The sequence below is a fragment of the Pseudochaenichthys georgianus genome, chromosome 8 (genome assembly GCF_902827115.2).
Source record: "Pseudochaenichthys georgianus chromosome 8, fPseGeo1.2, whole genome shotgun sequence".
Taxonomy (NCBI): domain Eukaryota; kingdom Metazoa; phylum Chordata; class Actinopteri; order Perciformes; family Channichthyidae; genus Pseudochaenichthys; species Pseudochaenichthys georgianus.
The window spans coordinates 32,903,571-32,916,826 of NC_047510.2; the positions used below are offsets into that span (position 1 = coordinate 32,903,571).

Below are 13,256 nucleotides of genomic sequence, written 5' to 3' on the forward strand. Positions count from 1 at the left end.
GAGAGAGTAGTGAAGAGATGTGTGACAGGTTTATTTTTATCAGCCTAGATACAGTTCAGTAGCAGCGCTGTGTGTGTGTGTGTGTTTTTCAAAAAGGTAAAGTAACTTCAAATATTGTGGTGGTAGAGAGGTTTGTGTGCCCTGATGAACCTGGGGGCTGTGTTGTCTGGAACCTTGTGTTCCTGGTAGGGTCTCCCATGGCAAATTGGTCTCAGGCAAGGGGCCAGACTAAGATTGGTTCAAAAGACCTCATGAAAGAAACAAGAACAAGAAGTGAGGATACCCGGCCCGGAGGAAGCCCGGGGTCCCCTTCTGGAGCCAGGCCCAGAAGGAGGACTCGTCGGCGAGCGTCTGGTGGCCGGGCTTGCCACGGAGCCCGGCCGGGCCCAGCCCGAAAAGGCAACGTGGGCAACACCTCCGCTTCTCCGTCCCGCGGGCCCACCACCTACGGGAAACATCGATGGGGTCGGGTGCGCTGCCAGAAGGGTGGCAGTGAAAGCGGAGGGTCTCGACGGACCAGACCCGGGCGGCAGAAGCTGGCTTTGGGGACGTGGAACGTCACCTCTCTGGGGGGGAAGGAGCCGGAGCTTGTGCGGGAGGTGGAGCGGTACCAGTTGGATCTGGTTGGGCTCACCTGTGGGGATACTCACAAGTCCCCGGTTAGGTGCTTCGTTGTTGGAGTTTACCCCAGTGGACGAGAGGGTCGCCTCCCTACGCCTGCGGGTTATGGGGGGGAAAACTCTGACTGTTGTGTGTGCTTATGCACCCAACAGCAGTTCAGAGTATACGGCCTTCTTGGAGACCCTGGAAAGAGTCCTGTCTGGGGCTCCTGAAGGGGACTCCTTAGTCTTGCTGGGAGACTTCAACGCACATGTGGGCAATGATGGAGACACTTGGAGGGGCGTGATTGGGAGGAACGGCCCCCCTGATCTGAACCGGAGTGGTGGTTTGTTACTGGACTTCTGTGCTAGTCATGGATTGGCCATAACAAACACCATGTTTGAACATAAGGATGCTCATAAGTGTACGTGGTACCAGAGCACCCTAGGCAGAAGGTCCATGATCGATTTCGTTATCGTATCATCGGACCTGAGGCCGTATGTTTTGGACACTCGGGTAAAGAGAGGGGCGGAGTTGTCAACTGATCACCATCTGGTGGTGAGTTGGGTCGAGTGGCGGGGGAAGCCTCTGGATAGACCTGGTAAGCCCAAACGTGTAGTTCGGGTGAACTGGGAACGTCTGGAGGAGGCCCAAGTTCAGGAGGCCTTCAACTCACACCTCCGGCGGAGCTTTTCGGGCATTCCTGTGGAGGTTGGGGACATTGAACCAGAGTGGTCGGTGTTCAAAGCCTCTATTGCCGAAGCCGCGGCGGGGAGCTGTGGTCTCAAGGTCCTAGGTGCCTCAAGGGGCGGTAACCCTCGAACCTCCTGGTGGACACCGGTGGTCAGGGAAGCCGTCCGACTGAAGAAGGAGGCCTTCAGGGATTTGTTATCCCGGGGGACTCCCGAGGCAGTTGCAAGGTACCGACAGGCCCGAAGGGCAGCAGCCTCATCCGTGGCCGAGGCAAAGCAGCGGGTGTGGGAGAAGTTCGGAGAAGACATGGAGAAGGACTTTCGGGCGGCACCAAAGTTGTTCTGGAAAACTGTCCGACACCTCAGGAGGGGGAAGCAGGGAACCATCCAAGCTGTGAACAGTAAGGATGGGACGTTGTTGACCTCAACTGATGGAGTGTTGGGGCGTTGGAAGGAACACTTTGAGGAACTCCTGAACCCGACAACTCCGCCCTCTATGTTAGAGGCAGAGCTGGAGTATGATGGGGGATCAACACCAATCTCCCGGGGGGCAGTCACTGAGGTCGTCAAACAACTCCACAGTGGCAAAGCCCCGGGGGTGGATGAGATCCGCCCGGAAATGCTGAAGGCTCTGGGTGTTGAGGGACTGTCATGGTTGACACGTCTCATCAACGTTGCGTGGAAGTCGGAAACGGTACCGAAGGAGTGGCAGACCGGGGTGGTGGTCCCCTTTTCAAAAAGGGGGATCAGAGGGTGTGTGCCAATTACAGAGGCATCACACTACTCAGCCTCCCCGGGAAAGTTTACTCCAAGGTACTCGAAAGGAGGGTCAGGCCGATTGTCGAACCTCAGATTGAGGAGGAACAATGCGGATTCCGTCCTGGTCGTGGAACGACGGATCAGCTTTTTACTCTCGCAAGGATCCTGGAGGGGGCCTGGGAGTACGCTTATCCGGTCTACATGTGTTTTGTAGACTTGGAGAAGGCGTATGACCGAGTTCCCAGGGAGTTACTGTGGGAGGTGCTGCGGGAGTATGGGGTGAGGGGGTCTCTACTCAGGGCCATCCAATCTCTGTACTCCCAAAGCGAGAGCTGTGTCCGGGTCCTCGGCAGGAAGTCGGACCCATTTCCGGTGAGGGTTGGCCTCCGCCAGGGCTGCGCTTTGTCACCAATCCTGTTTGTAATATACATGGATCGGATTTCGAGGCGTAGTCGTGGGGGGGGGGTCTGCAGTTCGGTGGACTAAGGATTGCACCACTGCTTTTTGCAGATGATGTGGTTCTAATGGCTTCATCGGTCTGCGACCTTCAGCACTCACTGGATCGGTTCGCAACCGAGTGTGAAGCGGCTGGGATGAGGATCAGCACCTCCAAATCTGAGGCCATGGTTCTCAGCAGGAAACCGATGGACTGTCCACTCCAAGTAGGGAATGAGTCCTTACCCCAAGTGAAGGAGTTCAAGTATCTCGGGGTCTTGTTCTCGAGTGAGGGAACAATGGAGCGTGAGATGGGCCGGAGAATCGGAGCAGCGGGAGCGGTACTGCAGTCGCTTTACCGCACCGTTGTGACGAAAAGGGAGCTGAGCCAGAAGGCAAAGCTCTCTGTCTACCGGGCCATTTTCGTTCCTACCCTCACCTACGGTCATGAAGGATGGGTCATGACCGGAAGAACGAGATCGCGGATACAAGCGGCCGAGATGGGTTTCCTCCGCAGGGTGGCTGGTGTCTCCCTTAGGGATAAGGTGAGAAGTTCGGTCATCAGGGAGGGACTCGGAGTTGAGCCGCTCCTCCTTCGCGTCGAAAGGAGCCAGTTGAGGTGGTTCGGGCACCTAGTTAGGATGCCACCTGGGCGCCTCCCTAGGGAGGTGTTCCAGGCACGTCCAGCTGGGAAGAGACCAAGGGGTAGACCTAGGACCAGGTGGAGGGATTATATCTCTTCGCTGGCCTGGGAGCGCCTTGGGATCCCCCAGTCAGAGCTGGTTGATGTCGCCAGGGAAAAGAAAGTTTGGGGCTCTCTGCTGGAACTGCTACCCCCGAGACCCGACCACGGATAAGCGGGAGAAGATGGATGGATGATATATATTTTATTGATCCAAAATTGGGAAATAGTTTTGTTACAGCAGCTTGTTAACAATTCATTCATTGTCTCCCTGTCTCACCCCTCAGTCTCCCTGTCTCACCCCCAGTCTCCCCGTCTCACCCCTCAGTCTCCCTGTCCCACCTCCCAGTCTCCCTGTCTCACCCCCCAGTCTCCCCGTCTCACCCCTCAGTCTCCCTGTCTCACCCCTCAGTCTCCCTGTCTCACCCTCAGTCTCCCTGTCTCACCCCCCAGTCTCCCCGTCTCACCCCTCAGTCTCCCTGTCTTACCCCTCAGTCTCCCTGTCTCACCCTCAGTCTCCCTGTCCCACCTCCCTGTCTCACCCCCAGTCTCCCTGTCCCACCGCCCAGTCTCCCTGTCCCACCTCCCAGTCTCCCTGTCTCACCCCTCAGTCTCCCTGTCTCACCCCCAGTCTCCCTGTCTCACCCCTCAGTCTCCCTGTCTCACCCCCAGTCTCCCTGTCTCACCCCTCAGTCTCCCTGTCTCACCCCTCAGTCTCCCTGTCTCACCCCTCAGTCTCCCTGTCTTACCCCCCAGTCTCCCTGTCTCACCCCTCAGTCAAGTATACAGTTCGTCGAGTAGAAGTATCACGTATAATTAAATGGAAATACTTAGCAAAGTCCAATTATGTCAAAATAAGAGTTGAGTGCGGTAGTTTAAATGTACTTTCAGCACTAGTTTATCAGCGGATCTAAAGTAGTGGCCGCTGTGTGTGTGTGTGTGTGTGTGTGTGTGTGTGTGTGTGTGTGTGTGTGTGTGTGTGTGTGTGTGTGTGTGTGTGTGTGTGTGTGTGTGTGTGTGTGTGTGTGTGTGTGTGTGTGTGTGTGTGTGTGTGTGTGTGTGTGTGTGTGTGTGTGGTTTACTTTTCTGTATGCGGTGTTGCTCCTCTCCGCTCAGAGGCCAGTCAGAGCTGACGCGCAGCGACACCGGCTGAATGTATGATTAATTAAGCGACGCCTGTTCTGCTCGCTCGGCTTTGATAGGGAACAGCTCGTGATGAAACAGAAGGTGACCCACAAAAGAGACCAGAAGCTCAGGGACCAGCATCCAACACACACACACACACACACACACACACACACACACACACACACACACACACACACACATACAAATGAAGACTTGTTTCCTTACAGTTTGCTTTGACGCCTAAAGCTGTAAAAAGACTCAATTATTTGCAGGAATGAGAGCAAAAAAAGATAATGAACATGTGACCAATGGCTTTATCTGTTCCTGTCTGCAGAACTGCAACATTCAAAGCCCCCCGTCCTTTATCCCACCGTCTGCCCGCCATCTTCCCTCCTCTCTTCTTCCTCTGTTGCATCATATCTCCATCCCTCGTGTCCTCCAAATACACCATCCTGATGTTACATCACATCCTCCTTTATAGTTTCCCACCCTTTCTTTATTTCAATTCCCGACGTGATCCTGTCTCGCCTCCTTTAACCTCCTTTCCTCTGTCCTTACTCTTTTTCTTCTGAAAGAAATTGGCAAAAACATTATAACAAATATTCTCTAAATAACTTTTTAAAACAAATATACAAATATAGTTATATTGTTAAAATGTCAAAGTTGTATTCAACATCCTCAATAATCTCCAAAACCACTCAATTGTCCAAATCGGTGATATCTGCATATGCACTTGGAGCGTCCACACTACAGCTTCAAAAAAAGCTTGGAGCTGGGCGTGTCTGAAGCTTGGGGATTTTATTCGAGCAACGCGACGAACAACCAATCACATGAATCTCCCGCCCCCGACATACAAAGCAAAAAACCCCGGGGATTTTATGCGAGCAATATATATATATATATATATATATATATATATATATATATTAGTGCTGTCAAAATTATCGCGTTAACGGCGGTAATTAATTTGTTGAATTAATTGCGTTAAAATATTTAACGCATTTAACGCATGTGCAGAATGGCCCGCCCCATACGTGCCACCAGTGGCAGCGCCAGGGTATGGCTGGGGTAGGCTACACCCATACCAAGAAATGGCTTAGCCCCACCATGAGAAATGATGTTAAAGTAAGCAAAATAAAGTCTGCCAACTCTCGGAGTAAATTGCACAGACAGCAGTTAGTAAGATTGATTTCAGTAGCCACGGTTTTGTACAGGGGGTGCACATAACTGGTACGCAGGTTATGTGCGTAATCTGAAATGCGTACCGTCACTTGTGTCACAAAGCGCATTTGCGTACCGACGTACTTGTGAAGCTTTTCCAGAAGGCGGTTAGATCACCGGACGACAGAGTCGGTCTCCGTGTGCACAGACAGGGCTGCTGTTAACGTCGGTCTGTGCCAAAACTTCGCCAACCGGCTGCGGAGGGAGACTCCCCCCTTCACTGGAGAACTGCGCTAAAACAGCTGATCACAACGTTCACACTAGCCCCCCCCCTCTGTCGACTTTCCTGAAGTACTCCCCGTTGATAGAAATCAACACGTAATGAATTAAGACCCCACGGTTTGATGATTGATAGGTGTGTGGGTTGTCTTTCATTTTGACATGCAGTAAAATGTTATAATAAACATACATACTGTATGTTAAATGGATATATCCGCCTGCTTTCATTTATCTTTCCATTCCCAACAATATACATAAATAAATGGCATATTTTGGACATAGTTCGAATGGTGATTAATCATGATTAATTAATTTTTAAGCTGTGATTAATCTGATTAAAAATGTTAATCGTTTGACAGCCCTAATATATATATATATATATATATATATATATATATATATATATATATATATATATATATATATATATATATATATAAACTCCCCAAACAGGCGGAAACCTACCAGTTTCCCCCACTGTCTCTGCCACCTCCCTCCATGCCTGGTTCCTCCGGTTTGTGTCCCGGTAGGTGAAGAGGGTCTGGTCATACAAAACCGGGTGATTTGCTACGGCGATAATTAGTTTCTCCTCCATCTTTTTTTGAAATATAGAAATGAACGGCGGGATATCTCTCCCAGCTTAGACGCGGTTTGATTGGCTACGGCTTGAGCTGTCAGATTTTCAGAAACGGGATTTGATCGGCTGGCGCTGGCTACTCCGGCCGGACCGCTCTGCTACCCACAATTCAGTTTGCTGAAAAGCGAGGCAACGTGACGTCACCCCATTCAAAGTGAATGGGCAGACGCGTTGGAAACCGTTTTTGAAGCTGTCGAAGCTGTAGTGTGGACGGGCCGTTATGCTTGTTGTGCAAATATGAGGAAGTTAGCATCCGGCATGTTCTATGTGCTGGGGACCCGTACTATACATTTCTTACATAAAACTTTTGGGTATACTCAACATTTCCAGGTTCACAATAGTCTCTATGAGCCGGCAAATAAACAAATTATTATTATGTTTCAGGGTTTTGTTTAAACCGGGTAACTTTCAGCGTGCGCCCTCATACCAAAATGCTGATTATCCCCATAGTATTTTTAAGTGATGCCAGAAAACAATATTTCTGTTCGTCAAAAACTATATAATTACTCCAAAAATGTATAAATTGTGTTGAATAGACTGTTTTAACGGAGCTCCCACGTTGTTGTTTGAGGCGCCATCTTGTTTACGGGTGTCATGTTCTCGCCAGAACTGATACATCTTATTTACAAAATCAGCGCCACAGTATTGCCCTCATACCCCTGTGTTTATTGTAACTTCTTGTTCCTCCTACACAAGTCTTAATCTTCTCTTGTCCTCCAGGTGAGATGGAGGAGCTGGAGTCGCTCTGGCTGACGGGAATCTGCCACCACGAGAAGAACGAGGTGATGTCCAGTCAGCTGGATATTGACAACATGGCGGGTGTTTTCTACATGCTGGGCGCCGCCATGGCTCTGTCGCTCATCACCTTCATCTGCGAGCACTGGTTCTACTGGCAGCTGCGCTTCTGCTTCATGGGAACCTGCTCCGGACAGCCGGGCTTCGTCTTCTCCATCAGCAGGGTGAGGAAGGGAGGCTTGAGCTTCAACATCAGGATCCATGTATCTGTGATCCTCTCTAGACAGGAAGGAGTCATCACATACAGAGCATCAGCTAGTTCCTGAGCAGTGTCCTTCACATGCTGATATCCAAGAGAGGGAGTCACGCAGTCACAAGATGGAGGAATAGAAAGCAGTATTCAATGTTTACTTCAGATTAGCTGAGACCCACGTAAGCAATAAACATGACAGTCATATGTCTATCTCCCTAGGGGCTGTGTCATAGCTATCGTATGTTCAACACAGTGTCTCATGAGCTTCTTCTATGCCATCATACATCCGGCTACGTACACAGCTACGTAGGGCCTTTGTTATCATGTGTACTCTGATATTGGAAGAGTACATTCAGTATTTTCCCAACAGGGAGGAAAAGGGCTCAGACATGATAAAGTTCCAGAAATGATTCATTTTCAAGATTCAAGGCTTTTCTTGTCATTGCTACAGTGTAGTTATGTCGGTGTAAATCTTAGGTCCCGAGCTTCTGCAACAGGGAGGGGAGGTACTGGGGAGGAAAAGGGCTTAGACATGATAATAATAATGATAGTATAATAACTTGGTTTTATATAGCGCCTTTCAGGGGACCCAAGGTCGCTTTACAGAAAACACTGTCAAGACCTCGACACAAGCTGATGAACCCAAATGCACGACCCAGAGACAAAGTCTTGAATGTAATAAAAAAATTATTTTCACAAATCAGGTAATCCCTCTGAACAGAGTAGGCAGTGGAGATAACAAAAGGCGCTCATAAGGAGGAAAATACTAAACGTAACAAAAAGAGGACTTAATAAAAACTTAAGCCTATAAAATAAACAAAACAGCAAAACCTGACATGAGAGAAAAGCGATCCTTTCTGAGCTGAGGTTCGGCACGACCATTCGGGGAAACAAACAAGACGCACTGACACAGGACAGGGGAGAGACAGGACTATTTAAACATGAGGTGAGAGGGAACAGGTGGGAACAAACAAGACGAACTGACACAGGACAGGGGAGAGACAGGACTATGTAAACATGAGGTGAGAGGGAACAGGTGGAAACAAACAAGACGCACTGACACAGGACAGGGGAGAGACAGGACTATTTAAACATGTGGTGAGAGGGAACAGGTGGACACAAACAAGAGGAACTGACACAGGACAGGGGAGAGACAGGACTATGTAAACATGAGGTGAGAGGGAACAGGTGGAAACAAACAAGACGCACTGACACAGGACAGGGGAGAGACAGGACTATGTAAACGTGAGGTGAGAGGGAACAGGTGGAAACAAACAAGACGAACTGACACAGGACAGGGGAGAGACAGGACTATTTAAACGTGAGGTGAGAGGGAACAGGTGGAAACAAACAAGACGCACTGACACAGGACAGGGGAGAGACAGGACTATTTAAACATGAGGTGAGAGGGAACAGGTGGACACAAACAAGACGAACTGACACAGGACAGGGGAGAGACAGGACTATTTAAACGTGAGGTGAGAGGGAACAGGTGGAAACAAACAAGACGAACTGACACAGGACAGGGGAGAGACAGGACTATTTAAACGTGAGGTGAGAGGGAACAGGTGGACACAAACAAGACGCACTGACACAGGACAGGGGAGAGACAGGACTATTTAAACATGAGGTGAGAGGGAACAGGTGGAAACAAACAAGACGCACTGACACAGGACAGGGGAGAGACAGGACTATTTAAACATGAGGTGAGAGGGAACAGGTGGACACAAACAAGAGGAACTGACACAGGACAGGGGAGAGACAGGACTATGTAAACATGAGGTGAGAGGGAACAGGTGGAAACAAACAAGACGCACTGACACAGGACAGGGGAGAGACAGGACTATTTAAACGTGAGGTGAGAGGGAACAGGTGGAAACAAACAAGAGGAACTGACACAGGACAGGGGAGAGACAGGACTATTTAAACATGAGGTGAGAGGGAACAGGTGGACACAAACAAGACGAACTGACACAGGACAGGGGAGAGACAGGACTATTTAAACGTGAGGTGAGAGGGAACAGGTGGACACAAACAAGACGAACTGACACAGGACAGGGGAGAGACAGGACTATTTAAACATGAGGTGAGAGGGAACAGGTGGAAACAAACAAGACGCACTGACACAGGACAGGGGAGAGACAGGACTATTTAAACGTGAGGTGAGAGGGAACAGGTGGAAACAAACAAGACGAACTGACACAGGACAGGGGAGAGACAGGACTATTTAAACGTGAGGTGAGAGGGAACAGGTGGAAACAATCGGGGGCGGGGCTAACACATTTGACGAGACACAACACAAACTGAAGTAAAACAAACCAAAAAAACTAAAACAATCAGACCGACAGACAAAACAACAAATAAATTAGGGGCCGACATGATGAAGGTCGACTAAGGTTGTTAAAATTAATCAATAAATCATCAATCAATCAAGGTTTATTTTTTATAGCACCTTTTAAACTGTTGCAGGCGCTTCTCAGATGACTGACAGGTGCTAAAATAACAGAAAAGACCAACAAAAAAAATTCCAAATGTAATAAAATAGAGTTACATAACTATAACAGTAAAGGGAGTGAACCCGTATGGAATAAAAACTAAATAAAATGAAGTCTGTTTCATTGTGCGATACACATTAACTACATAATGATCGGTCAAGTACAAACGTGGTCTATTGCCACTTTAACAAAACAACCACATGTTTGATTTATTTACTTCAGTGACACTGATTCCTCCTCGTCTGTAAAGTGACCTTCGTTATTCGTCCCTAAATCATCAGTCTGTAACCCAACGTCACTTCCAAACAGACACGGGGGCTTTTCCCCCTTTGTGTTTCCATGCTCAGGCCTTCCTGACGTCCGCAGGGGTAAATATTTATTTAAGTCTCGAGCCAAAATCAATATTTCTCTCAACAAAAATCAGCCACACAACCGGAGAGGGTAGATTACTGGATCCCAGGAGACCAAAGTCACCCCGAGGTATTTGATTTGCATTCCAATTGTTTTGACTTGGCTCCGGTGTAATTCACCGCCTCTGAAGGTGAACCGCTGCGGGCTAAACCACGTGGCTAATTTACAGCACACACACACACACACACACACACACACACACAGTTGATATGCCGGGGCTGCTTGTACCAAGAGAGCAAAGCAGAAACAAACCAACCTCACATTCTGCCCCTCCCTGCTCTAATATTACGCTCCAGTGCCCAACTTTGATTATTTTGTACGGCGTTAATTTTACGTCGTCACCTTGTTTACGCTTGTGTCTGTTTGTGTAGAAGGAGCGTGAAATATCAGTTGCTAAAAATGTCTTCTCATTTCCAAACGACAGGCTGCTTGGTGTTGTTTTTGATTAATACATCATTACACCGTGAATGGGGTCTGGATCTGGAAAGCAATTACGCTTTTGTGTAACATGGGCTGATTGCTCCCATTTACAGACATCACCTTCGACAAAGGAACAGAATAACAACCAGACGATTCAGGTTTACTCGGGGGAAATATTCATCAAGTGCTCATTTGCATATGAAGCATACGGAGCTCTTAGGGTGGTCGACAGGTGCAAACAGCCCAACACACATTTTCACACGGAGAAACGTGCGGCAGTTTAAGAAGCAATGCAAATCTGGAATCGCAAATGAGCCAAAACGCATGAAAAGGAAGAAACATCTTCACCATACGACGATATATGCGCTTCTTTACTCAAAGCGCTGCGTAAACGAAACACTGCAAGAACAAAGAACGCTGCAAAAAGCTGGACACAAAAAAGTGATGATATTTGCAGTGTTTCGTTTATGCAGCGCTTTTTGAAAACGTTGGTGGATATGTTTCTCCTCGCGTGTGTTCTGGGCCGATGTGGCGCTTCTGCACCTGCCAGCCACCGTAGCTCAGGAACTGCACAAAACAATGGTGGAAATGACGTGTTATCATCTTCCCACATTCCTCGACCAATGCCTCACATTGTCTCAGGCCAGTTGTACATTTCTCCCCTCCCCCCTCCTCCCTTTCCTGGTTCTGCTTTTTTAATTTCACAGCATAATCCAATAAACTTTATTGTTATTGTTTCCCGCAATTAACATTTAAGCTCTGGAGTGTAAAAAATGAGACATCTGTCACGGTTGGCGTGAGCCACGTCACGGTCTTCATGCCCGGTTAGCGTCCCCCTCCCCCCCCCCCGGCTAGGACACACCTGCAACACTGAGACAAATTAATTATATCGATTTAAAAAGCCCCTAATGACTTAAGACCTGTAAATGTACGAGAGGTTTAATCGCTCCTTCTTTCAGCCCTCGGTTCAGTCGCATTAGGCGCCGTATTCTTACAGAAATGATTAGCGGCAGCATGTACAAAAGGCACTCTATATGCAATCGTACGTTACAGCTGCAGCTAGTTATTTGTTGATTTCCTGCCTCTCTGTACCAGTGTAATCACTTATAGATTTTGCTGCGATCCCGGGTGGATTGAAAATTCCTACGAACCCTCAGGCCACAGTTATTGCTATTCACACATCCTGCCCAAATAATCAGCGACTGTAGCTCTGGGCCCGGCAGCAATCTGCCAACTGTTACTTTCTGCGGGCATGCAGGGTAGACCAAATCTGCTGCTGAATACGAAGCAGCAATCTCTTTGTTAAATGCCCAAGAATTGAATGTACAACAGTTCTTTGTTCCTCTATTAGAAGTAGAGATGGAGGATGTGAATGAAAAGCCTCTTTATTGAAAGCAAACAAGTGTGGCATCTGAATTTAAAGCATCCTTGTGCTAGAAGCTGGGCAGCTAATATATGGCAGTTTGGGGAGACGGTGGATCACGGCATAAAAGCATGAAACCCTAAAGAAATATTCATCCTTAACTTGCTTTTACACACCGTCAAAGCTGAATACAAAACATAGCCGAAAGTGGGGGATGTCTTACTAAAATGATTGTGGATGCTTCTGGAAAAGTCTGCCCGAAACGGATTGTTGTCATAGATGCCATGCGAGCGAAGAGACCTGACAGCTTTGGCAGCAGGTGCGGTGTAATCGAGACAATAAAAGAAGGAAAACAAAAGATATGAAGTGATGACAAATTATATCAACAGGCAGATGGAGGAAGGGAACACAGATGAGACGGAGAAAGACAAGATAAACATTGAAATATTAAAAAAAACCTGGTTTGGTGTATTCAATTGTCCTCCTCTGCAAGACTCTCATCCAAAACCCATATTTCTGAAGTCTTCTCTGTTTATGGGAACTTCTTTAAGTTGTAGCCATTGCCCGGCTTTATATACTCGGGTGTGCAGACTGTGAAATTGAAATAAGTAATACAGGTATCCATAAAAGCGGAATGAAGGATGAAGGCCTCTTTTTGCTGCAATGCAGGCACTGTCCATGTCGCTAATTAACTAGCAGAAACTAGGGAAAGGAGAGCCGAGGTCTTTTAAAGGTCCCCTATTATACTGTTTTTCATTACTTCATTTTAGGTCTGATATATCCAGAGCCTGTCTCTGATTGGCTGAAACAGATCATTGCAGCATTACCCATAATCCCCTCTGTTTCAGCCCTGTTTCCAAAGTGCTGATTCTCTGTCTGTTACTTCAGATGAAGACAAGGAGCCCCTCCCCACGCCCCTCTGAGAGACATTTGGTTAAAAAGAACTCAATGGAGCTCTAGAGGAGATTCAGGTGATAAGGGGGGGGGGGGGGGGGTTACCTTGGTTGCTGATTGGCTAATGGCTACACAAGACAAAACATCGTTATGACATCATCAAGTGGCCAAAATCTGATCATTTTCAGACAGGTTTTTATAGAAATGGATCAAAAAGAGAGGATCTTTGTTCCTGAAACTTTCAGAGTCTCTTTCCACAGAGGGGACACATGTTGATGTAGAAGAGACATGAAGAAGAGGGGACACATGTTG

The 13,256-nt window shown here is 48.0% G+C and overlaps 1 protein-coding gene across 1 annotated transcript in view; it reads left to right on the top strand.

Moving 5' to 3' along the window:
* grin2ba (glutamate receptor, ionotropic, N-methyl D-aspartate 2B, genome duplicate a) overlaps nucleotides 1-13,256 on the top strand; it is a 238,127-nt gene that overhangs the window by 216,876 nt on the left and 7,995 nt on the right. Inside the window, 1 exon segment of the mRNA XM_071204120.1 lies at nucleotides 7,094-7,332. Within this exon segment, the coding sequence (XP_071060221.1) occupies nucleotides 7,094-7,332 (239 nt within the window).